Here is a 26,660-nt window from a genome sequence, read left to right as displayed (position 1 = left end):
CATCAGTGACAGGCCCAACCAATATGCAGTGCTTGTGGATACCAGTTGTGGTATGGCATATTTTAGTTCCTTATTTGCTGTTTGATAATCCTACAGTTACCTCAGACTTTAAACAAAGATTGAACAAATGTAGCACGAGTTTCAAAATGGTATAGTTGTGTTGTGACTTGGCAAGACAGCCAAGCCACTATGATTGGTAGCCGAAAGGCACGCGTTTAAGCTCACGCAGGCTGGCGTGAGGTCTGGAACAGGACAATGTAATTAATATAGCCAATAAGGTACATTGTTGCTGGAATACTTAACTTTAATCCATAATTGGTGAACATCGGTCTGACGGTACAGGCATCACAAGATAAATAGCAATTGATAATGGCGCCTTGCTAGGTCGTAGCAAATGACGTAGCTGAAGGCTATGCTAACTATTGTCTCGGCAAATGAGAGCGTAATTTGTCAGTGAACCATCTCTAGCAAAGTCGGCTGTACAACTGGGGCGAGTGCTAGGAAGTGTCTCTAGACCTGCCGTGTGGCGGCGCTCGGTCTGCAATCACTGACAGTGACGACACGCGAGTCCGTCGTATACTAGCGGACCGCGGCTGATTTAAAGGCTACCACCTAGCAAGTGTGGTGTCTGGCGGTGACACCACAAGTAGTCCCTTTACACAAGTGGTCAGCCAGCCACAAGAATTTAAAAATTCAGGTTTCAACATGTCTATCTCACTGGTCACCTTTAATTAATAAATATTTTGTCCTCAATCTCTTACATATGATCTCTCTCTCTCCCTCTCTCTCTCTCTCTCTCTCTCTCTCTCTCTCTCTCTCTCTCCGTGTGTGTGTGTGTGTGTGTGTGTGTGTGTGTGTGTGAGTGAGAGAGAGAGAGAGAGAGAGGGGGGGGGGGGGGGAGGTCAGAGAAAGGGAGAAAATTAGTAGAAGAATATGTAGTCTTTATTATTTTTTTTACAGGGCCTCCAACAAATTTGGTGATAAAATTCTGTGTTGATTGTCATAAAAAATACTGTCATGATGAGAATGAATCCAATCACTTGTGTTCAAGGCGTGTAGTAGGTGAGTATTTCTGGTTATGTGTCACTCAGTATAAAAGTAATCTATTAATACAATGTTATAGATTAACAGACTTACAGTAATAATTTCTTCCTTTAAGAAAATGGATTTTCTGTGCTTGATTCATCTTTATAAACATACTGGACATCACTACTAAGAACTGTTGGATGCCTTTTGTTTGGTGTTTCTAAAGATATTTTCAGTTTCATTTTTGTGATGTGTAGATTGAATCAGGCTGGACATAGTGTTTCATACTATACTCAGTGTCAGCAGGAAACAGTAATGTGGTTCTCACTGCACAAAATAATCAAGTCTAAAATGTAATCTTGTGTGTCCAGTCAAAAACCAGTGATGAAAGACTAAAGCATAAAGTATTTGCAGCAAGGACCAAGTATGGTTGCTATGTGACACGGCTGTGAAGCCAGTGCGATGTGGCACAACAAACACCTTCAGCTGATGTTGGTAATACCAAGTAGCCATGTTTTGCTGTGATATCAGTAAATATATCTTTGGACTATACATCATACCACACTAATTTTGAGGCCATTAAGTCAATTTGATATTTAAAGTCAAACAGTCGAAACTCCAAGTACAGATAGCAACAATGTAGGAAAAGACAGATTGCTACTTACTGTAAAGAAGACATGTCAAGTTGCAGACAGGCCCAATTAAAAGACACTCATATATAGCTTTCAGCCACAGTCTTCATCTGTAAAACACACACACACACACACACACACACACACACACACACACACACCACCACCACCACCAGCACCACCACCACCTCCAGCATCTCGGGCCAGAATGTAACATTACATGAGATGCAAGCAGAAATCTGGAGGGGGTGGGGAAGGTGAAGCTGAAGGGGAAGGGATGGTAGTTGTGGATAGTAGTGTGTGGGTTGGGGGGAGAGAAGAATGTTGTCTAGTGCAGTGTACGAGGACTAGACTGCCAACAGGTGCAGGGTCAGGAGGTTGTGAGGCTGGAAGGTGGGGGGAAAAAAAGGAGAGGAGTGGGGAAACATGGGTGGCTGCATTGCCAGAGGGCTGCAAATAAACAGGGTGGGAAATCAGAATTGGGGGGGGGGGGGGGATGATGGGAGAGAGAGGGTGGAAATTGTTGGGTGGAGGGTGTGGGAACAGTGTGTTACCTTAGGTTGAGGCTGGGATAATTACAGGAGTGGAGAATGTGTTGTAAGGATAACTCCCATCTATGTTCAGAAAAGCTGGTGGTGGAGGGAAGGATCCAGATGCCTCAGATAGTAAAGCAGCCATTGAAATCAGACATGTCATGTTCAGCTGCATCTTCTACCGCAGGATGGTCTACTTTGCTCTTCATCCTGGTTGACAGCTGGTTGGTAATCATACCAATATAAAAAGTTGTCCAATGATTGCCGCAGAGCTGGTAAATGATATGTCTACCTTCACAGGTGGCCCAATCCCTGATGGAGTAGGATAAACCCCATGAATGGACTGGAATAGGAAGTGCTGGATGGGTGGATTAGGCCAGTTTTGCTCCTGGGCTTTCTGTGGTGATATGATCCTTGTGGGAAGGGTTTGGGATTGGGAGTGGGAGTGGCATAGGGATGGACTAGGATGTTGTGGAGGTTGGGTGGGCAATGGAACACCACTTCAAGAGGTGTGGACAGTATCTTGGGTAGGATTTGTCCCTCACTTCAGGGTACAATGGCAGATAATAAAAGCTCTGGCAAAGGATGTGGTTCAGTTCCAGTCCGGGGTGGCACTGGGACAAAGCGAATGCACCTTTGTAGCTGGTTCATGGTGGTTATTTGAGGATTGGGGGCATGAGGGGAAATGACACAGGAGATCTGTTCGTGGACTAGGTTTGGGAAAGATACTGCCTGTCTGTGAAGGCCTTGATGAGACCTCAGCATACTGAGTAAGGAAGTTTTGTCAGTGCAGATATGCCGCCCCCGGGTGGCCAGGCTGTGTGGGAGGGATTTTTTGGTGTGAAAGGGATTACAGCTGTCAAAATGCAGGTAGTGTCGGTGGTTGGTGAGTTTAATGTGGTCAGAGGTGCAGATGGGGCCATCATAATGAAGGAGTAGGAGGTCAACATCTAGGAAGGTGGGACACTGGGTTGAGGAGGACCACGTGAAACAGATTGGAGAGGAGGTGTTGAGGTCATGAAGGAATTCAAGATAGGGTGTCTTGGCCCTGGATCCAGATCATGAAGATATTATCAATGAACCTAGACCAGACTAGAGGTTTGGTATTTCGGGAGGATGGTGCCATGAGTGTGCCAATGGCTACACCACAGATTTGTTTATATAACTTCCCTCCAAATGAGAAATAGTTGTGGGTTAGGGTAAAGTTACGAAGGTGTATGAGGAATGAGGTAGTGGGTTTGGAGTGTGAAGGATGTTGGGAAAAGTAGTTTTCAATAGCAGTAAGACCTTGGGCATAAGGTATGTTGGTGTGTAGGAAGGTGGCATCAGCAGTGATAACTAGGAATCCAGGAGGTAAAGGGGTGGGGATGGTGAAGAGTCAATGAAGAAAGTGGTCAGTGTCTTTGATGTAGGAGGCTATATTACAGGCAATGTCTTTTTCCTATTACAACAATGGGGAAGGTTGTCCTGCTGGGAACAGACCACATGGCAGTCAGAGGAAATTAACTGCCAGATGCTGCAGGGAATGAGGAATGTGGTTTAAATTGTGTGATTCACAGCATTTGAAATCAAGTGTGTTATGTTCAACTGCATGTTGGTCCACAGTTTGGTCTACTTTGTTCTTTGCCACAGTTTGGCAGTGCCCATTCATCCTGGTGGACTGTGAGTTGGCAGTCATACCAATATAAAAAGCTGTACAATATTTGAAGGAGAGCTGGTAAATGAGATGATTGCTTTAACAGGTGGCCCGGTCCTTGATGGGGTAGGATAAACCTGTGAGTAGGAAGTGCGGTTGGTGGATTGGGCAAGTTTTGCACCTGGACCTTCCACAGGGACACGATCCTTGTGGTAAGAGTTTGGGATTGGGAGTTGCATAGGGATGGGCTAGGATGTTGTGGAGGTAGGGTGGGCATCACCACTTTAGGGAGGGGTGGGAAGTATCTTGGGTAGGATGCCCCTCATTTCGGGGTACGATAATAGGTAACCAAAGCGCTGGTTAAGTATGTGGTTCAGTTGTTCTAGTCTGGGGTGATATTGGGTGATGAAGGGGACACTCCTTTGTGGCTGGTTTTTGGGGGTGGTGGGAGGATTGGGGTGAGGGGAAGATTTGTTTGCAGACTAGGTCTGTGGGATAGTGCATGCCTGTGAAGGTCTTGGTGAGACCCACAGCATACTGAGCAAGGGAGTTTGTCACTGCAGATATGCCGTCCCCAGGTAGCAAGCCTGTAAGGGAGTGATTTTTTGTGTGTGTGTGAAAGAGATGACAGCTGACAAAGTAGGGGTACTGTTGGCGTTTGGTGGGTTTAATGTGGACACAGGTGCAGATGGAGCCATGAGAGAGGAGGAGGTCAACATTTAGGAAGGTTGCATGCTGGGGTGAGGAGGACCATGTGAAGCAGATGGGAGAGCAGGTGTTGAGGTTGTGAAGGATTGAAGATTTGGTGTTTTGGCCCTGGGTCCAAGTCATGAGGATATCATCCATGAACCTGAACCAGACTAGGGATTTGGTGTTGTGGGAGGTCTCCTGTAGATGGCTCATAAAAAGGTTTGTATAGGAGGCTGCTATGCGGATACCCGTGTTTGTGCCGTGGATTTGTTTGTATACCTTCCCTTCAAAGGAGCAGTAGTTGTGGGTTAGGATAAAGTTAGTAAGGTTAGGAGACTGAAGGATGTTAGTAATGGTAGTTTCAATAGTGGTAAGACCATGGACATCAGGGATGTTGGTTTATAGGAACATGGCATCAAAAATAATGAGTATGGATTCAGAAGGTAAGGGGGTGGGGATGATGGAGAGTTGGTGAAGGAACTGGTTGGTGTCTTTGATGTGGGAGGCTACATTATGGGCAGTTGGTTAGGGGTGTTGGCAAGTGAGGGCCAAAATTCTTCCAGTGGGTGCACAATAACCAGCCACAGTGGTGTGTCCAGGATTGTTGGATTTGTGTATTTTTGGGAGCATCTAGAAGATGGGTGGTTGGGTTGTTATAGGGGTGAGGAGGGAAATGGATTCAGAGGAAATATTCTGGGAAGGGCCTACAACTTTAAGCAGGAACTGGAGTTTGTGTTGGAGTTTTGGGATGGGATCACTCTGGCAGAGTTTATAGATGGAGGAGTCAGATAATTGACAGAAGCATTCTGAGAGGTAGTCACTGTTATTCATAGCAACAGTGGTAGAACCGTAGTCTTTAGGTAGGATGATTAGGTCAGGATTTTGTTTTAAGGTTGTGTGTGGCTGTTCTTTCTTCTACTGAAATTTTGATGTTCTGGGGAAGAGGCCTGGGGAAGGATGGTGAGGCCAAGTTGGAGGTAAGGAATTCCAGGAAGGGTGGGTGGTTAGGTGAGACGGGATTAGGATCATGGTTGGATGTTGATATGAAATGGAAGATGCAGGGTTCAGTGTTGGAATTAGGGTGGTTTTGGTTGGAGAGATGGGTGGCAAAGAAGTGGTTCCACTGCGGGCATCGGTAGAAGGAGAGTAGGTCTTTGACAAGTCCAGAATGGTTAAATTTGGGTGTAGGGCTAAAGATAACGCCTTTGTAAATGACTGAAACTTCTGTGGAGCTGAGGATTTTGGTGGAGAGGTTAACAACTCTGTCATGGGAATGTTTTGGCCCTGGATATGGATTTGGTGGAGGGTTGGTAGGGAGTTTTGGAGGATGTGGCAAGTTGAAAAGGTCGGCTAGGCAGGTTTTAGCTGCTATGAGGGACAGATGAGGTGAAACAATGTGGATATGATACGGGTTGGATTGTGGTGCCCCAAAGCAGCAGAAGGCTGCCAGCGGGTTGGATAACTTATGGAGGTGGTGTCTGGAATTCTCCCCCAGGTGCTGGAGAGCAAGGGATTCAACATCAGAGTTGTGATTTATGGTGTAGGGATTGCAGATTAATAGTATCTGAAAGGGGGGTGGTATACAGAGAAAGTAGTTTTTGCAGTTAGACTGTTTGGGGAGTTTCCATGGTTTAGGTAGTATTTGAGAAACAGGATGTTGGACTGGGCTTTAGCTAGGGAGGGGGATACTCTTCTGAACTGATGCAGAAAGATGGAGCAAAAGTCCATTGTGGCGGAAATGATGTGAAGGAAATCGGAATGACGCAGAAATGGGCAAAATAGGTGTTTATGGTTGTTAAAGGAGCTGGATAAGTGAAAAGATGCATATAAAATACGTAAAGACACACAGAAACCCCCAACAGATACGCAAAAGTATGCACAGATACATAAAAAATACTTGAAACCATGTGACATGACGCACAAATATGGTAAAAACATGCGGAAACACGGGTAATAAAGAACAATGAAGTATGGGAGAGTGTGTATGTTGCATTAATTGAAGACAGGTGGCGGAGGATGCGTTGTGTCGAGGATCAAAAGTTCAGGTGGCAGGGCCAGGTGTGGAAAACAAAACGCTTAAATATGTCAGGATGAGGGTGAAGTGAGATCAATAGGAATAAATGTAATTATAACTGTCGGAGGAAGTAATCTGGGGCATTAGAAGCTGCATCAGCAATCCACGCCATCACGAAGTCAGTGTTGTGCACGGACAATCGTTGATACACATGATTTCAATGGCTGCTCCACTACCCAAGCCATTTGGATCCTTCCCTCCGCCACCAGCTTTTCTGAACTGCATAGATGGAAGTTATCCTTACAACACATTCTCCACTCCTGTAACTATCCCAGCCTCAACCTAAGGTAACACACTGTTCCCACACCCGCCACCCAACAGTTTCCACCCTCTGTCCCCCCCCCCCCCCCCCCCCCCCAATTCTGATCTCCCACCCTGTTTATTTGCAGCTCTCTGCCAATGCAGCCACCCATGTTTCCCCACTCCTCTCCTTTTTAGTTCCTTTTTTCCCCCCACCTCCCTGCCCCACAACCTCCTGACGCTGCGTCTGTCGACAATCTAGTCCTTGCACGCTCCACCATATAGCTTTTGTCTCTCTCCCCACCCGTACCCCTTGCACTACTATTCATTTCCGTTCCCCTTCCTCACTCCACCCAGATTGCTGCTTGCACCCATGTGATGTTGCATTCCAGCCTGAGATGCTGGGATTGGCAGTCAATCTGCGTGAGGTGAGATGCACTTGTGCGTGTGTGTGTGTGTGTGTGTGTGTGTGTGTGTGTGTGTGTGTGTGTGTGTGTGTGCACGCGCGCACATCTCTTTTACGAATGAAGGCTGTGGCCAAAATCTATATGTGAGTGTCTTTTAATTGTTCCTGTCTCAACTTGGCATGTCTTCTTTACGGTAAGTAGCAGTCTGTCTTTTCTCCTACACTGTTCATATTTAAAGTTACATTTAGTTTGTAACAAGAACTAAGATGATGATGTCAGTATCCTGTGGATTTTTCCGGTACTCATTTTATGGTGATTCTGGTACTGTAGTTCTACAACATATGTATTACCAAAACCACTTTCCGAAAATGAGCTAATTTAAATCTTTTCTCCTGTAAAAATAATGCAGCACAAGAAAAATATGTTTTAAATATTGGAAAATATGATTTCTAGGATATGTGTATATTTGATAAATACTGTTTCAGATTCTCAGAAATCTCTGAAGTTAATGTTCTATGTTGAGCTTGAAATATATGATGAGACCCAAGAGACAATGAAAGTAGCTCTTACTGGTGATCAGGCAACAAAACTATTTGGTAAGTATTTTGGAGCTAGTAGCACTGAGTCTGCATTGATTTTCCCATTATTTGTTGTGTGCTTATTGCATTATTTATCCCTTGTGGAACAAACTACTGGGATAGTTTGGCAACAACTCACAGCATGTGTGACACAGATTTTTATCAATAGACAGTAAATTACAGTTATTTCAGCATCAGAATGATCATTAGTTCCATTAAGGACACTGAAGAACTATGAGAGGTTCTGTCGATGTTAAGAGTGTTGGTATAGTAATATGCCATAAGCAAGAAAAGATAAATAAAGAACTGTTTGATTTTTATGTATACTTGTCCTGTTTACCTGATTATAAGACAAGGCTTTTACCCAGTTCTTCATTCAAAAAATATGGGTCATCTTATAATCAAAGATTAAACTATTGCAGCATTTTTACAATGTTTAATAGAGTCTGCAGAGCTCGTCTTACATTTAGAGATGAAGCTTTGGTCTCATGCAGATTTATTTTGAAGAATTCGGAAAGGCAGGATTGGCAAATGATACTCACCTTCGAATAAGCTCTAGATTTCCTGACGTGGCATTTAACCCACACAGCAGTAGTGCAGTGGATATGCAAGAAACTATGAACTAGTCACTACAACTATTTATTACCCTGCTTAAACACTGGTGGACATAGCACCAAATTCTATCATCTTACAAACACTTTGTGTGTTTGAACAGGTTTGCAGTAAAAGCTCTCATACACGTATGGATACCTTGTACAAACATTATGCTGCTTTTTAAGTAAAGATAACATCCAAAAGCAGAAATGTTGTATTTCAAAAAACGTTACTTGATTCTGAATCCAGATCAATGATCATGAAAGACTGTAATGATTTACTGAGTGGGTTCAAATGAGAAATTCGGTCACGTTCTTGTTTTAGAGTTCCAGATAAAAACGTAATCAGCTTTAGAACATGATGCTGACATTCAGGTAAAACAAGAAAGAAAATTTATTGAGAATGAAATGTATAACAAATGAAATAAATTATATTAAACAGACTGCAATTATTGTCACAAGAATAAATTACAGCAGCAAGATCTGCCATGGAGATAGTACTAACAGACATCTGTAGAAGGCAGAATGAACGCAAGTTCAAGAATTAGATTGAATTGTGATTACGATCTTTTATTTATGTATTTGTTGTTCTTGTTGTTGTTAATATGCTTGCACCCTAGAAGATATTGCATCAGTATTTCACAGTTGCTCATGCACAGAACTATAGAAGGGTTGGAGGGGGAACTGTGATACCATCTTGGCTGAGAACTAGATGAGTGCTGGGAGGGGAGTAGTGAGCGGGCAGCAAATTGTCATGTTGCCAACCAGGGGAATCTGTGTTGCATACTTTGGCTTTTTAGGAACATGAACTATGTTTAAACTGCAGTTTGCCTGAGTCCAATTGTAGTTGGAATTGAACTGACTTTAAAATTGAACACATACTCAACAAGGAGGTGGTAGAAGTCCAGATGGGGGCCAATGGCATACTTATGTGGTTCGTACTGCAATGTTGTCGATGATCACTGTAACATATGTCAGGAATGAAAGGGTGTACTTCAGTTGCTGGTACTGTGCAGCCAATGAGAGCAGTGGGCAGACAATATGTTTGGAAGCAAGAAACTGTAACATTCCCATGTCAATATAGAAGGGAAGTCCAAATGTATTTGAAAAGAAACAGATCTGATCTCAGGTCCCACAGTAACCAAAACCTCAGAAATCACAACGTATTTAGAAGAAACAGTCAAGTATTTGTGACAACAAAGATACAAATTTCACAGCTGTGCTACGAGAATCCTGGTGATTAAAAATAATGATAGGGTTAGTAAGTGAAAAATTTAGAGAAGAAAATGGTCTGCAATTTAAGTAAGTGACTTTTTTGTTTATTTTATTTCTCCTTATATTATCAAAATGTAGGCAATCAATAAATGGCATAAATTGAGAATAGGTATAATGTTAACTTTTTAGGCAGATTATTTTATGTCAGTAAAACAGTTCATAATTTTGATTTATCAGAATATTTTAAAAATAATTTTTTCTCAAAACACCTCTTGAAAAAGAATCTGTATCTTGCAATCATGGTTGTCTTATACTCTGGTAAATACAGTAAGTATATTTTTCCTCCTTTAGAACCATAAGTGCCCTTTAAACCAACATTCTTTGCTATGTATTTCCTCTTCTCTGATCACTGTACCATCCCTCTCACTTTTCCTTTAAACAATCACAGGCTTAAGAATATGGTGATTCACATTTAATACATTTCTATTACCATGAGCACTTGCTGTAAAACTTTTATAATCAGTTGTATTTTTTCATTTGTGAATTTTACCTTGTAAGTTAATAGTCAGTTATCGTGCTCCACAAGCCAATGTATAGTCTGCAGCACTGGGCAAATGATGTATCAGAAACATTTCCCCCATTCTTGTTTCATCCAGAGCAGAAACACACAAAGAAAAATTGTTGGTGTTGCACTGGACGAAAATACGCTCATCAGTACAACGGTGGGCTCTTTACTTTGTTCCAGGAGAAGAGCATATGGGCACTATAACACACAAAATATTATTTCACTTAATAATAACACTGATAAGAAGAATTACTTAACTTTGTACAATCCACTTCCACAGGAATGACATGAGTATTCACAACTGTCTCTGAACATTAATGTAGCTCTTGATACACACAAAATACGAGCCTCTCACTCAAGAGTACATTTAACAATAGCTTTCATGTAAAGCTCTGCTTAATACAGTGATCACACAGCTAGCATACTGCAAGACGACATGAATTGTGGAGTATTGTCTGAGACGATACCCATAGGAAGACCTTCAAGACAAAAAAAAAAATAGAAAACAAAGTTGATACTGTGCTCGCAGTAGTGGTGGATGTCATGAGGACAACGAAAGGAAATTTAATATATCCATCTACCACCAGCAACCATAGCATGTTCCAGAACAGACCTATGAACTCAATTTGGATGCATTGCCATGGCCCGGACAGGCATGGCAACTCAAAACAGCATTGGAGCAGAACTGATAGGTGTTCTCCACAAATATTGCAAGGAGAGGTCATTTGTTCAATCTGAGCATCTATGGCTTGCCAAGTACAGTGATATTTAGCGTTGCTTTGTGCGAAGATGCAATAAAGGAAAAACTTCCCACTGAGGGAGTGAGGAATCACGAACACATCCATCAGCATTCCCCATATGCAAAAATTGAACACCTGGCTGTGCATAGCACGTAACAATGGGAAAAATAGCGATGCACCATTGGGTGGGGAAATTATTTCAAACCATGCAGCCACCAGTGGCCTACATTTTACAGAACAACCTGAAGAGCTGGTCAGCAGCAGTTGCTGTGGCTATGCACCAAAAATTGAGAGGAAGATTTTGAAGAGTTTTAGAATACTAGGTACAAATTTGAAAACCTGATTCTTCAGATCAATCAAATGCTGTGTCAGTACTGACCAGTAACCAAGACAAGTCAGCATTCAAATGTTGGTGGTTGTACTACAACTCATACTGATAATTAGACAATATTAAAGCCCAACATTGCAATTTTTGTGCTGTCTGTAATGGAACAGTCTTGGAAGGATTGAACAAGGTCATTAAAGGCTGATAATCTTAATCAAATATAACTTCTGCCAGTACAAATTTTGGCACATATTGGTAACAACATAGATAATGGAGAATGCCTCTTTTTCAAGCTGACTGTAACTACACTGCACTTTTGTAAGAGTTTTTGAAGCAAAAGAAATAGACCTACCTGGAGAACCAATTGTATGGGAAAGCACAGCTCCAGTTCTGTAAGAAGATGCATCAAACAATGATGGCTTAATAACACATGCTTTAATTTCTCAAATTCTTGAAAGAACACCAAGGAACATTTTTCTGGCACATTTGGTTCAGTGCAGCAGCAATTTGTGCAGTGTTGGCAATGAATTTGATGTCAAAGGTAAGTTTCCACATTGCAGCTTGGAGATCCTTAATGTTATGGGATGCCAGCAGATCTTTTATGTGCGAAGTAGCAGGATGAATTTCGTGTGCATTAATTATGTGTCCTAATCAGTCAAGATGTTTATGGAAGAAAGAGCGCTTGTCCTTGTTTCACGTTACACCAACCACGGAAAAAACTTGCAACATGTAGTTTAAATTTGCCAAATGTTGACGTATGACCTCACGACAACAATATCATCCAATAGTTTGTACAAGAAGTGACCTCTGCCATTAATTTTTCCAGGAAATGTTGAAAAATAGCAGGAGCAAATACCACATGTTGTTAAAATTGTAAATGTACATGATGAGTGAAGGAGCTCAAGTTAAACAGTAGAAAATATGACAAAGTCCTCCAAGGAAACAGTAAAAATTGTTGCAATAGGTACAGCTTGTTAAAAGAGCAGACATTAGTAGCTGTATCTGTTGTAACCTGTTTGCGGCCTATTTGATTTGATCTCCTTAGCTCATCATGTATGTTTACAATTTTAATATCATGTAATTTATGTGACTTCCTTCTGACGAAGATACCATTGGCGTATCGAAACCTGTTCAAGGTTTTTACATTAAATATGCATATGGTTGTCTGTATAGAAAACTTATTTATGGTTACAGCTGTCAACCATGTTGTCTTAGTTGATGTTGGATTGCGCTGAGTGGTACTGTTCTAGGCCTTAAGTAAAAGTGGTTGTGACGGCGTAGCAAAACATTTCTGGGCATTGCTACATTGGTGTGCTCATTCATTGGTGCGGTTTGCAGCAAATATCTTCTCTTGTGGTTGCATTGTGAGTTACCAACCTCGATTTCGCACCTCACTCTTTGGCCGATACCACAATTGGTATCTCTATGTATTTGCCCAAATTTCTCCAATTTTGATGTTGTAGTTATATCATGTGAAATATTCGTTATGTGAGAGATATCTATTGACTTATATCTGAATGTGAGTTCTCAGAACATTGAGATTAAAGCCTGTGATACAGAGAACTTTTCTATCCCAAATAGTACTACTAAACCTGGGTGTCTCTTGACCATCTTTTATTCCTTTACTTGGAAAGTACTTGTCCAGACTACAGTTCATGACATCTTTCAGCTTTGGTCACAATTGTTCTACTTATGACAGATCTGAACTAAATTTTCTCATTTCATCCTTCAAATAAGTTGAGAGTGACAATCAGTTTAACCTAACACAAATGCACCCCCAATTTTCTTGATCAGCTTCCTGTAATAGCGTCATAGTCACTAATCCGTCTTTCATTATTGATTCTCTTGAGAAAATCACGTCTTTTAATAACTAGGACAGATAAAATATTCCTTTCGCATATCAGTTGTAGAACCAGTTATTTGAGTCAGTTGCCATACAGTGTACATTGTGCACTGTTTTGCCAGTCAATACTGGCCAGGTTAAAGTCACCATTTAATTCTATCGTATGACTGGGGTGTATCAGTGTTGTTGAGTTTAGGCTATCTTTGAATGACTCTACAACCATTGTGTCTAAATGTTATCAGTAGAGTAATGGCACAACTACAGGTGCCACAGACTAAAATATAGGGTTCATCTCCATGGTGACACTGCCAGCCATCACATCACTAGGACATCGCTGGCTACAACAAAGACACCTCACTGCCTGCTTCAGGACACCAGCTCTGTGATGGAGGCTATGACCAGCATGTCGACTGCAGGGAATTATCTGGCTATTGCTGGGCAGGCAGGTCATTTTGCAGTTACACTCCTATGCCCATAATACACCTTTCAAAAACGTATAAAACTTTCTCTAGTACTCAATACGTTATCCTGTAGTGTCAAAACACTACCGATATGTAAGCCTAATTCTCTGTATTTATGTGCACAGTGTCCTCACAGACATGGAGCAGTTTAATTGGTGGTGCCAGGACCAATGGCTCATCTTGCATCCATGTGGTGTCTCAGCATATTGCTGCTTTCAGTCAAGGTCATATAATGCGAAGACAGGAAACCATCCGATTCTGTTGTGTAGACCATGTTCTACTTGGTCAGCTCTGAACTACCACCGGTTACATTTACCTTTACTACTAAATGTGCAAAGTCCCAATAACTATTCACATATAAGTTCAGTCTAAACTTTACTATGTACAGTACTTACAAAATTCGTATTTACAAGAGAAACTTAAGGCTATTTTGGCCTATTCCTAAGTCCTCTTGGAATCCATGGTTTCCCATGTCTAAGTTAGATGCACTCCTGGCAAAGGCCAACGTAATGCCCTATCCATTGACATGCCCAACAAGTTGCATTGTGTGACTTCATGCATGGTGCTGCATTACTTTGAGTGCGAGCCCTTTGGCCTTTAAGAAATACATCTGAGTCTAAACTCGACTTAGTGGAAAGCAAGGCTACATGAGTATAAGAATACAAGATAACAAAGATACCCAAGGGAATGCATCCCACAAGCAAAAATCAAAAGCCTGCACTAATATTCATACACTCCTGGAAATGGAAAAAAGAACACATTGACACCGGTGTGTCAGACCCACCATACTTGCTCCGGACACTGCGAGAGGGCTGTACAAGCAATGATCACACGCATGGCACAGCGGACACACCAGGAACCGCGGTGTTGGCCGTCGAATGGCGCTAGCTGCGCAGCATTTGTGCACCGCCGCCGTCAGTGTCAGCCAGTTTGCCGTGGCATACGGAGCTCCATCGCAGTCTTTAACACTGGTAGCATGCCGTGACAGCGTGGACGTGAACCGTATGTGCAGTTGACGGACTTTGAGCGAGGGCGTATAGTGGGCATGCGGGAGGCCGGGTGGACGTACCGCCAAATTGCTCAACACGTGGGGCGTGAGGTCTCCACAGTACAGCGTTGTTGTCACCAGTGGTCGGCGGAAGGTGCACGTGCCCGTCGACCTGGGACCGGACCGCAGCGACGCACGGATGCACGCCAAGACCGTAGGATCCTACGCAGTGCCGTAGGGGACCGCACCGCCACTTCCCAGCAAATTAGGGACACTGTTGCTCCTGGGGTATCGGCGAGGACCATTCGCAACCATCTCCATGAAGCTGGGCTACGGTCCCGCACACCGTTAGGCCGTCTTCCGCTCACGCCCCAACATCGTGCAGCCCGCCTCCAGTGGTGTCGCGACAGGCGTGAATGGAGGGACGAATGGAGACGTGTCGTCTTCAGCGATGAGAGTCGCTTCTGCCTTGGGGCCAATGATGGTCGTATGCGTGTTTGGCACCGTGCAGGTGAGCGCCACAATCAGGACTGCATACGACCGAGGCACACAGGGCCAACACCCGGCATCATGGTGTGGGGAGCGATCTCCTACACTGGCCGTACACCACTGGTGATCGTCGAGGGGACACTGAATAGTGCACGGTACACCCAAACCGTCATCGAACCCATCGTTCTACCATTCCTAGACCGGCAAAGGAACTTGCTGTTCCAACAGGACAATGCACGTCCGCATGTATCCCGTGCCACCCAACGTGCTCTAGAAGGTGTAAGTCAACTACCCTGGCCAGCAAGATCTCCGGATCTGTCCCCCATTGAGCATGTTTGGGACTGGATGAAGCGTCGTCTCACGCGGTCTGCACGTCCAGCACGAACGCTGGTCCAACTGAGGCGCCAGGTGGAAATGGCATGGCAAGCCGTTCCACAGGACTACATCCAGCATCTCTACGATCGTCTCCATGGGAGAATAGCAGCCTGCATTGCTGCGAAAGGTGGATATACACTGTACTAGTCCCGACATTGTGCATGCTCTGTTGCCTGTGTCTGTGTGCCTGTGGTTCTGTCAGTGTGATCATGCGATGTATCTGACCCCAGGAATGTGTCAATAAAGTTTCCCCTTCCTGGGACAATGAATTCACGGTGTTCTTATTTCAATTTCCAGGAGTGTATATGGTGCTGTCCCATTTGAATCACTATAGAACTGAACAGTCATTCAGGTGCACCATCATCTCTGGTACAGTTTGGTATCAGCTTATGATATTTCCACTTGTAGTGGCAGGCAAGATGGACACAGCACGTGGAATGCGGCATACACACACTGTCAGCCTTCTGGCCTAGTGTTGCTGGCATGCTGGGCACTGAGTCAGCGGTGGTGGCCAGGGTTCTGAATGAGGCTCTGCTACAGACACAAGGCAGCCATTGATGTCTCCTGACTTTGCCGCAGGTCACAGCATCACCCAGAGTCTAATTCTGGACCAGCGTGATCTAGGTCCATCAGTCGTCACATGGCAGTAGATCAAATTGCGTAAGTTTCCTAGAGGTCGGTCAACATCCCAGGCCATTGGTTGGCAGTATTCCATGTGGAAATGTCTTGCTGCTGCTGAGTAGGCAGGTCGTTGTCTGGCGACTGAGCCCTAGTTATGGCTCTGCGCTGTAGCTATGTTCTGGGTTGTTACATCAAGCACCCAGTGTGCTTGATGATGAAGATTTCTCTGCTTTCCCTACTTACGTGATAAATATCATCCAACACTCTGTGATGATTACAGTTACAGGAAGAAAATAAGTGAGCCTTTGGCAAACGCACGCACGCACGCACACACACACACACACACACACACACACACACACACACACACACAGAGAGAGAGAGAGAGAGAGAGAGAGAGAGAGGGGGGGGGGCCTCATGATGTGGGTATTTTCTGGGGGGGGGGGGGTGATATTCCTTCAATAATAAGGTCACATGCCTTCAAAGAGAATACATAATTATCAGTCTGTGTTGCGGTTGAAACACTTGTCATCAAGTATACATGTACTGCCCCTCCCCTTTTTTTTCATTGCTCATAATAAAATTTGTTTTTTTTATGTAAAGACTATGCTCCCAACAAAGAGTAAGAAATGTTACCCAGAGTGCCATTTGAATCCGAGCACACAGAATCTCACCAGGATCAGAACATACATCTTATATCACTTGGCCACTGCCCTAATTAGCAGGGCTTTCCTTCTCAAGTGCACCTCCAGTGGATCAACATCACCTATTCTTGACCTCTGTGAAACTCTTAGATGTAGATGTGATGTATATAAATAAAATTGCATCATTTCGGGTGTTGTAACAAATTCCATCTTCCCTGAAATGGATCCTGTGTGTCATGACCTTTCATCTCTATTATTTTGCAAGTGGAAGTGAAGTGACCTGATTTCTGTCACAGGAGTTTGTTTTGTGGCCCCAACTAGTATGCCGAAACTTGGTGCATCACAGTTTTTCCTCAGGCCCTGAATGCCTGCATGTTGCCTCGTCTGTTGAAACATGTAGAATGTTGTCAAGCATGGTGCCTGCATGCAGGCAGTATTGCCTTCTGCCACTGCAAACTGTCTTTCATGAAGTCATTTTATTTTAACTATAACTCTCCTTAAATGTTAAGTGTTGCTTGCAACATGCAATTTCTTCCACACTACTTTTTACTTTCTACTTCAATGCCTCATACTTTTGTACTTCTTTTCCCTCTTTCTACCTTCAAGTCTTTCTTCATTTAGACTTTTTTATCCACAGAAATATGTTCAACCCCTTCTCCTATCCTAACCCCCTCTTTTTTCATTTCTGAGTCTTCCTGCCTCTTATATTGCAGTATCAAATGAAATTAATTCTGTAATCTAATACAACCAAAATAATATTTTGGGCTGAGTAAAATTGGACTGTTTCATGAGGCTTAAGTCTCTCCTCAGCCATTGGTTCCTCTGATGTACTTATTCTCAACAATGTAGGAAAACACAGATTGCTACTTACCATAAAGAAGGCACATTAAGTTGCAGACAGACATAATTAAAAGACACTTACATAAAGCTTTTGTCCACGGCTTTCATCAGCAAAAAAGAAACACACACCATTCATACACACAAGCAAGCACACCTTATGCACACAACTCAAGCATCTCGGGCGACCATCTTTGACATTGAGAGATATTATTAGAAAATGAGAGAACCTTGAACAAATTGTTTGGTAAGGAAGAAAGTGCCAGAAGATGAAAGCTGAGAGACGTGCTGAGCTGGAAAACATTTTAATTCAATTCACACAACAAGGGTTGTGTCAATTACTCTATGTGGACCAGTAATTTAAGCCAAGGCTTTAAAAATTATGAGTAAGGTGGAAACAGTGAATTTTACTGTGTGTAGGGGGTGGCGCACCTTGCTTAAGCAACACACTGTAATTATTTACATATCAGTGGTGTGGCCAAATGCATGAACAAAGATGATGTTAAAGCCTGGAAATATGGCATCACAGTAGGCAACAGGGAATAGAATGAAAGTCGTGCTATATTTAATGCAGGCAAATTTGGACTATGTTGTAAGCTGGTGTTGGAAACTTACACTCTGTGTGCTGGGAATCACAACAAAGACAGAACAACAGTACTAGCTTGTGCTAATGCTGAGAATATAGAGAAATTGAATTTCGTGTCATTTCAGTTGCTTCAAAAATGTGTGGAACTGCTAAGCAAGTTCATGAATCATCATCTAGCCTGGAAGCCAAGAATACAATTTGTCACATGGTTGAAGGCATTTGATCACAATATGAAAGAAAACTGCAGGATTGTGCTTCTTGCAGACAACTTTCCTGACCACCGGAAAGATGAATCTCTGCAAAATATTAAACTTGCTTGCCTTGCTCCCATTACAACCAGCTAAGTTCAGTTCATGCATCAAGGAATTCTGAAAGTGAAAAAACTGTTTTATAACAGTTTCTACAACAGATTCTGTGAAGTTGCTGAGTCTCCGGGATAATCTGAGTTTTACTTCAGCTGTGTGGGATGTGGAACCTTAAATCATTGTCAAGTGTTCCTAGAAGGCCAAGTAACAAAATGCGTGTATCAGTCCCCTGGAATTTTTTAGGATAGCTATATTACTAAATGGCTAATCCAATTCATGGTTCATTGTTTGTGGTCCACAGTTTTAGGTTGACTATCTAATAGCTTCCAGGGAGAACAAAAATTTAATTTTCAGTGTTTCATATAATCACTGATCGAAGTTAAAAATGTAAAATGCTGTCATAATCTCTAATTAAGAAGTATAATCTTATATTAAAAGTTAAATGTAGTATGACAAGTATTACAGTTAGAAACTGTTTATTTGTCTTGAGGCAGTGTAGCTCATGGCACATCAATTACTGAGACTATATTCATCTATTATTTGAGAATGAGAGCACTTAGTGACTTCCAATGAACTTCATACATAATTTCAAACTTTTTCATGCTTAATGTCAAACATGTAACACAGTAACTCACTTGTAAAGTAATCAGATGTCTGTAGCTCTTTTATACATGACAGTTTGATTGTTAAACGACTCAGGGGTTTACTGATGTCATGCTAGTTTACATGGCTGAGTGGATATAGTTTTTGCTGTAAACACATGGAGGGGCAAATTTCCATGTTAATGATCTTTTATGAAGCCTGGCTGGTAGCTTGCAAAGAGTTCCAGTGATGTCCACTTTTAAAACTTAGTTTGGTCGATAATATTATTACAGCTCATATTCTAGACATAGATGAGATAATAGATGATATTTCAGAAGATGAAAGTGTTGCAGGTGAAGCAGCGTGGAATGCAGATCAAATGTGTTCCTTCAAAACAGCAGATTCACCAAGTCTGGTTCACAGATATATATTTGCAAGGAATATTGAATCGCCTGAAGATGTTAACTTTTGGCTTAATCATATAATAAACTATGTGCTTAAACACTAGTGCACACTCAAACAATGCACACTTCATCCGCCCTTTTTTATGTGTGTGGAATTTCTGTAGTCCTAAAAAAGCAGTTTGTGTTGTACTGTAAAAATTAACTAAATTTTATGCTGCATGACTTTCTTTGACTTTCTTTTTTATAATTTCTGTAACAGAACAGTAGCTACAATTACTTTTGAAATTGGATTTAAATTAAATGATTGTATGCAAAGTATGTAGGGAGGGCATTCATATTGTAATAGAATGTATTTTATTTAAATGGTAAGCTGCAGATGATATTGTGGCCTGGCAATGGACATTTATTTGTTTATGATACTTGTAATTGTTAGTACTAAAGATGCTGATCTTTCTGCCTCAACTTTCAGGTTGCCAACCTCAGGAGTTCATCAGGAATGAAGACTTTCAGAGAAGAGTTTGGGATTCCTTCAAACACCTTATAAAGGGTGGCAATAGACAAAACTGGTGTTTGAAGGATGCAGCTAACTTCTCTCTGGAACCTCATTTGAAAGGAAAGAAAATGAATTATCGTGTTGTTGATATTAGACCATTCAATACTAGTTCCAGATAAAAACTAGTTTTTTCCTTCCTTTCAAGCCACAAGCCATTTTCTGTACATAATCACCAAATAATAAATTGCATAGAAAGTGTTTTAATGATTGTATGATAGAATCACATCCTCAAAATTCATACACTGTGAGATCTAATTGTAGTATACTTATCTACATTTCACTTTATATAATTATTGCACATATGTTGTTATTAATACACACTTGATTTTTGCAATTTGTATGTTTCATTTCTTTATTCAAATACTAAAATTGTATTCGGAGTCTATTTATAATGAGGCAGGTTCATTTGAAAAACATCCCACCATAAGATAGAATTCTTCAGTTTTTCTTGGGGCACTTCAATCACTCACTCTCTCCATTAGACTGACTTTTTCTCTATGCCCATTATCCCATTATGTTTGATAGCTGGTCACCAAATTGGAAAAAACTGAACATTTTTTTTAAATAATTTATTGTAGTCCTCCATGAGCTTTGCACTTCGTGCTGCCACATCATTTACAGCTTTCAGTTTACTGACTAGATGTAGAAAGTTGATAAAGTTATTTTCATGCCACTATGAAGGACCTGTCTTAAGGAACTCATCACACAATTTAATATTTTCATATGATGTTTGCACCTGATGGTTCATCGTATTGACCGTTTTAAATTTTGGACCAGAAAACAAATTAAGATAAGAATGTAAATGCAACAGGTTCTGGAGTCAGGTACCATAAATAAACTCCATATATGCTGCTTTGGCTGCAGAAGGGCCAGAGAACTGTGTTTTGACATGAACACTGATTATAAAAATATTACAAATTGCTTCTACTCAATTCAAGATCTCATTGACTTTTTTACAATGAATGCCAGTTTGAAATTTATTAACAATTCTGGGGCGCACATTTCGGAAATTTTTAAAGATTGTTATAATTGGACCTATATTATTGTAAGTCATCTTTTCCTCAAAAATATTCCTGAGAGTAATTTCATGCATGTGATGCCTGCAAGGGAAATACAAGAGGTCTTTGTTTAAAAAGTTTTTAACCAAAACACATGCCTCTATAAAACTATCCATATTTGATGCTGTTCTGTTAAAAATTTTTGTTTTACCATAAGACTAAAACCTGCTCTTTCCCAATCCAAGATCACAAAGCAGACACTCAACAAGTTGCTGAGTAGCACTAGTTGAAAGAATCACATAAGTCCTTCTACTGTATTATTACTTGTTAATGTTAATAATAATTTACCATCCCAATAAATGCTATCAGCCTCCAATTTCTTATCCTTAAATTGTTTCTTGATTTTAGTAGTCTTTTTCTCTCAGAAATTTTGAAATAGAATACCTATTGATAGCAAAATCTTCGATATCTTGACCCAGACCATCAATTATAGTGTGGTTCCTCTCGTTTTACTTGTGTAAAGGAATTTTTGAGACAGTATTAGCAGACAGTGTTCCTGGCAAGTCCTGAAATTCATATACCTCTGGTTCAATACCACTTCAACTTGATGTCACATACTTGGCAAGCTGGTTAGAGGAAAAAAATTATTTCAAATGTATTTATATTGTAAATTGATAAATTAATTAGCCTACCAAATTGTTAAGTTTCCTACTTGATTCACTCCTGTTTCTTCCCAATAGCTTCTGCTTATTCAGAAACTCTTCTCTCTTTCTCAGATAGCTGGAGATCGATTCTGTGCAGGTACCTTGGCCATCCTTTTAACCATTTGTTCATCAAAACTGTTTATATTATTCAAAAGTAATGGTATTTAAAGCACTTGCCTGTGCCGCCCCCCCCCCCCCCCCCCCTCATGATGTCACAGCGTATCTTGCTAGCTGCCTCCAGTGTTGTTATTAATGCTTTAATTTTGGTATGCAATCTGTCAAATCATGTGTTGCAATATGTACTTTTCTCCCAACAAATCATCTCTTCCCAAAGAACAAATGTGGCACTTTGAGACAGACTTAATTTACACATCTGCAGGTTGTAAATCAAAACCTTTGTTTATTTGCGAGGTAACAGTTTGTTTCCCATTGTTTCATTGGATTAGTACCCAAGTAAACAAACTTTCTCCCTTAAACAAGGTGACGACAAAGTCACTGCCCTTGCTGTGACTGCTGCCTTCATACAAAAATAAAAGTCTGTTCATGTAGTCCAGCTTGGGTCATAAAAATAAACAGCTCAGCTCGCTCTCCCCACACTCTACCTTTCTTGGGGGTCATGGACCCATCGTGTCGCCCAACCAGTACAGTCTGTGGCATGAGAATGCATTCAGCTAAGAGAACAGAGCTAAACAAGCTGCATACATTGGTTAGTGAATGAATTTGTCTTGCAGAAATAATATTTTTCTAAGTTGATGATTATCTTTCTTTCTGAATTTTCTGATTTTGAAGGTCCATCATCAGTGACAGAAAGTCCCGAACCACACTCAGAGTGCGGCACTGGACTAAGAAGAAGTAAATGATTATTTTATATCCCGTGCTGAAAAACAAATTGATCAAAATGGCACTGGTGCTTTAAATCATCTTGTTTCTGAGCCACTTAAGGGGTATGCCTTCTACTGGAATGTTATCACCCTCGAGGATATTATAAAATCTGTGTCAAGATTCTCAAACTCCAAAAGAATGGACTGTTACTGGTTCTCCAACTATTTAAGTAAAAAATAATATATCTTAACTGTTAGCCTCTTTCCGCCCTTTTCAATATGTGTTTAGAATCTGGACTTTTCCCTGGAGTGCTCAAGATTTCTAAAGTGACACCAGTTTTAAAAAAGGGAGAAAGAATCTGCCCCAAAACTACTGACCAATTTCTAATGTTCCAATTTTCTCCAAAGTTTTTCAACATCTAATGTACAACCAGCTAAATAGCTGTTTCAAGAAACATGATTTCCTCTTCAACACACAGTTTGGATTCCAAGAGGACAAAAATTACCACTACAGCTGTCACTGAAGTTGTTAATCATGTGTTGATGATGATGATGTTTGGTTTATGGGGCACTCAACTGTATGGTCATCAGTGCCCGTAATCAGATGTTAACTGCATCTGAACATAAGAATCTAGTCTCAGCAAAGCCTTTAACTGTATATTGTGTAACACCCTACCTGCAAAACTGGTGTATTATGGTATACACAATTCATCTTTAGATATAATTACAATCATATTTAAGCAACAGAAGGCAGTTTGTATCAGTCAGAAACAGCTGCTCTTCTTTGAAGGAAGTTTGAACTGGAGCATCTCAGGGCTCGGTCCTAGGTCCCTTTCTGTCCATCGTTACAGTTAACGGTCAGTGTAACAATGGAGGAGCAGATTCCATAGTGTGTTACGCAGATGGCACAACACTGCTCAGTACCGACCATGACATGACAGAACTGCATCTGGCAACACAGGCAAAATTACAACTAGCAATGATTTGGTTTCCTTCCAGTGAATTCCTAAGCAATCCTGATAAAACACAGGAACTAATTCTGGGTCTGGCTACAGCTGCGGAAAGTAAATCAGTAAAGCTGTTAGGCTTTGACATTGATTTGAAATTTAACTGGGAGGAACATATTAGCCATGTCTGCAAAGCAATAGCACGAGGAAGCTATCTCACCTGGAAACTGACTGAGGCAGTAACTGTTGAGTATCCGAAGGGTTCATATTTTGGCCTATTTCTGTCACACATTTACTATGGCATACTGCTAAAGGGACAGTCCATCTGTCAGTGAAATTCTGAGAAATCAGAAAAGTAATCAGAGTAATGAGCAAACTTACATCTAAGGACACTTCCAACCGCTCTTTGTCGAACTCCACATATTGACTGTTGTTAATATATACATATACAAAGCACTGCCTTATGTCAAAAGCAGTTTAAATGCGTTCAACCCAGAGAGATGATATACCCCACAATACCAGACACAAACTGAATCTTGATATACTGAGACATAGACTCACTAAGATGGCAAACTCAAACAAAATAACATGCTTAAAATTTCTTAATAAACTTCCAATACCTGCCTGGACATTGCTCCATAATATTTTCAAAGTTAATATTTATGACTTGTTACTCAAACATCTATTTTACTATATAGCCAAAATATTTGAAAGAAATATGACCGACATTGCTACTTAAGGATTTTTTAAAAAAAAATATGGAACTAAATTGTAAAAACTTCACTGTAAAAATTATTCTTAGTTGTATATTTAATGTTCAAACCTAGCTGTGGGAGGTCAATGGTGAATAAACTGAATACTCTTTCGCATTGTTCAACTGAGTCCGAATTACACATTGCTCATTTTCACACGAAATTAAACTGAACTGGGGAGTAGCCCAAGAAATATTATTAAAAAAGAATTAAAAAGTGTCAAATAAGAGGCATGCTACTGTAGAAACTGTGACTAATAAGGCACTCATATTTTATTTTTGATTTTCCTGACTGATTTTAAATTTTGCATATTTCCAAATACTGTGTGTATCCTCTTTGTGAAGTCAAGTTTTCAGTTTGTTTAGTTCCTAAATATGTTTCTGGTGACTAAAGAGGACAATATTAATTAAGGAGATATCTTCATAGCCATTACATTTAATGGCATGAGGAAGATAGGGACAAATTTGATGATTATTTTTGATCATGTAGTCTCCCTTTTTATCTTCAGACAGATTAACCATAGATGTTTGCATTAAATAAATAAGACTAACCAGAGGTGTTTACATTAGGTAAATAAGACGAGGATGCCTAAGAAGATGAATGAAATTAGGGTGGAGGTTAGGAGATGAAGAGGAATGCAAAGTGACAATTGTCTAAAAGGACTGGAAGAAAACACCCAGAAGAGAGGAGAAGACTGGGCCAGAGTATCGACAGAGATGTGGTGGAGAACCAGAGAAGACAGAGATGCTTATATTTGAAGCAGGCCCTGCTAGTAGCGAGAAGCTGTGCAAGATGATGGTGAAATAAGAGATGATAAATAAAACCCAGGTTTGAAACAGGCTCATGGGGAAAGAACAGTGTCAATTATGTCATAAACAGACTATCGGAGTGCTTGGTTTTAGTGACATGTTGCAAAAGATCAACGAGGACTTTGATATTTTTCCTTTGAGAGTCCCTTCACATTGTGTTCTCCATCATAGTCAGTCGCGCCAAGTGAAAAATATGCTTTGTGGGAGATCAAACGGTTTTCATTATTTTGACTGAGATAAACTGTCACTATAATGTCTATGAAGGTTTTCATGGCTTATCACTGTGATAAAATCAAGGCCTGCTTACCAACTAAGAATTCAGTGTGAGTGTGACGTTAAAGCACATGCTTCCAGGTAAGGGAGATATGCCAGCCCCAGTTTGAATCTCCAGAGAGCCTGTATATGGTTTTTAGGTGGTTTCAAACATCCCACAAAAATAATCATCACAGGCTGGTACCCACATCCTACCTCAGTTGCACACTACATAAACTTTTAGAACACTTGCGCACAGAATTTAGACACAGGAAAATGGGATACACTTGCTCCGTCTTGGCGTGTGAACAGGAGACTGATAATCTTAGATGTTTAGTCTTTTTAAACCCATAATCAGCAGCAGCAACAGATCTATATCTTACAACTAGCTGCCAAGATGCAGGACAGCGAAACTCCTGCCTGACGAAGCTGGTCCACAGAGCAAAGACAATATGTGATGAAAGCATCTTACTGATGGAGCTGGACTGCCCTGAAAAAGACTTTTGCTTCCAGTGGCTGTAGAAGTGATGAAATCAAGAAGGCACTGGGGCACACAGGTGCAATGATAAGAGCAAAGAAGGAGAAAACCATGAAAGAAATAAAACAACCCCTTGTTTTACATTCCTTTTTCAGTTCTCTAATGAAATACTCTCCGAAGAGGCAATTTATTGAAAGTTTCCTAATTTTAATTATATCTAGTATACCTGCACAAAATAAGTGATTTTGTATAATAGATTAAATTTCATAAAATTTATTATTTCATTTGTTTACTTTTATGTCATCTTCATCCAGTATATGCTAGCATTATTTTGCATTCACTAATTAAGCCATAATTAAGAAAAATTAGGTTGGATATATATCTTATGTAAAAAATCTTTTATACTGTATACGCCGGATTGTGCCTAAAATACGAAAGGTTTTGTGTATAGTCATTCATAATAACTTTGAACTTTTAATTGCTGATTTTATAAATTTGCACTACAGTTTTGTTAACTTCATTGTTTAGAATATATAAATAGGGGGAGCAGAAGGCTCAATTGGAGACAGTTCACAGACGCGACCACTGTGTCGCACATCAATGTAATAAAATAATTGTTGTACTACATTGATTTTGTGACTGTGTAGCCTGGTATGTGGAGTGGGCTCCCACCAAGAACAAGTTGTGCAGCTTGTCATTAATAAACCACTATACGACGACTTGGTAACTGAATTATTCCATGGGATTCATGTGACTAGATCCAGTTTGCAGATGAAATGGACTGGGACAACAACTTCAGCAGCAGCGGCAGGAAGCAGTTACACTGAACTAAGATATGTATAAGCAATGAACTAAACTTTATATGTCATTGCACACACACACTTTGTGTACTATGTGTGTGGCATACGCAAGGTGCCCCAGCTAATGTGATACTTGCTTACCAGAAACACACCAGTG

At 40.9% G+C, this 26,660-nt stretch overlaps 1 protein-coding gene across 1 annotated transcript in view; it reads left to right on the top strand.

Moving 5' to 3' along the window:
- Positions 1–20,281, top strand: part of LOC126175654 (uncharacterized) — a 145,610-nt gene extending 125,329 nt beyond the window's left edge. Inside the window, exons 6-8 of the mRNA XM_049922555.1 lie at positions 961–1,062; positions 7,724–7,834; positions 19,859–20,281. Coding sequence (XP_049778512.1) covers positions 961–1,062; positions 7,724–7,834; positions 19,859–20,061 — 416 coding nt within the window. The 3' untranslated portion in view covers positions 20,062–20,281. The remainder of the gene's footprint in view (positions 1–960; positions 1,063–7,723; positions 7,835–19,858) is intronic.
- Positions 20,282–26,660: the final 6,379 nt, after the last annotated feature.

The sequence above is a fragment of the Schistocerca cancellata genome, chromosome 3, assembly GCF_023864275.1.
Source record: "Schistocerca cancellata isolate TAMUIC-IGC-003103 chromosome 3, iqSchCanc2.1, whole genome shotgun sequence".
NCBI lineage: Eukaryota > Metazoa > Arthropoda > Insecta > Orthoptera > Acrididae > Schistocerca > Schistocerca cancellata.
Note: the sequence above shows the minus strand (reverse complement) of the source record. Positions and strands in the feature narration are given on the sequence as shown.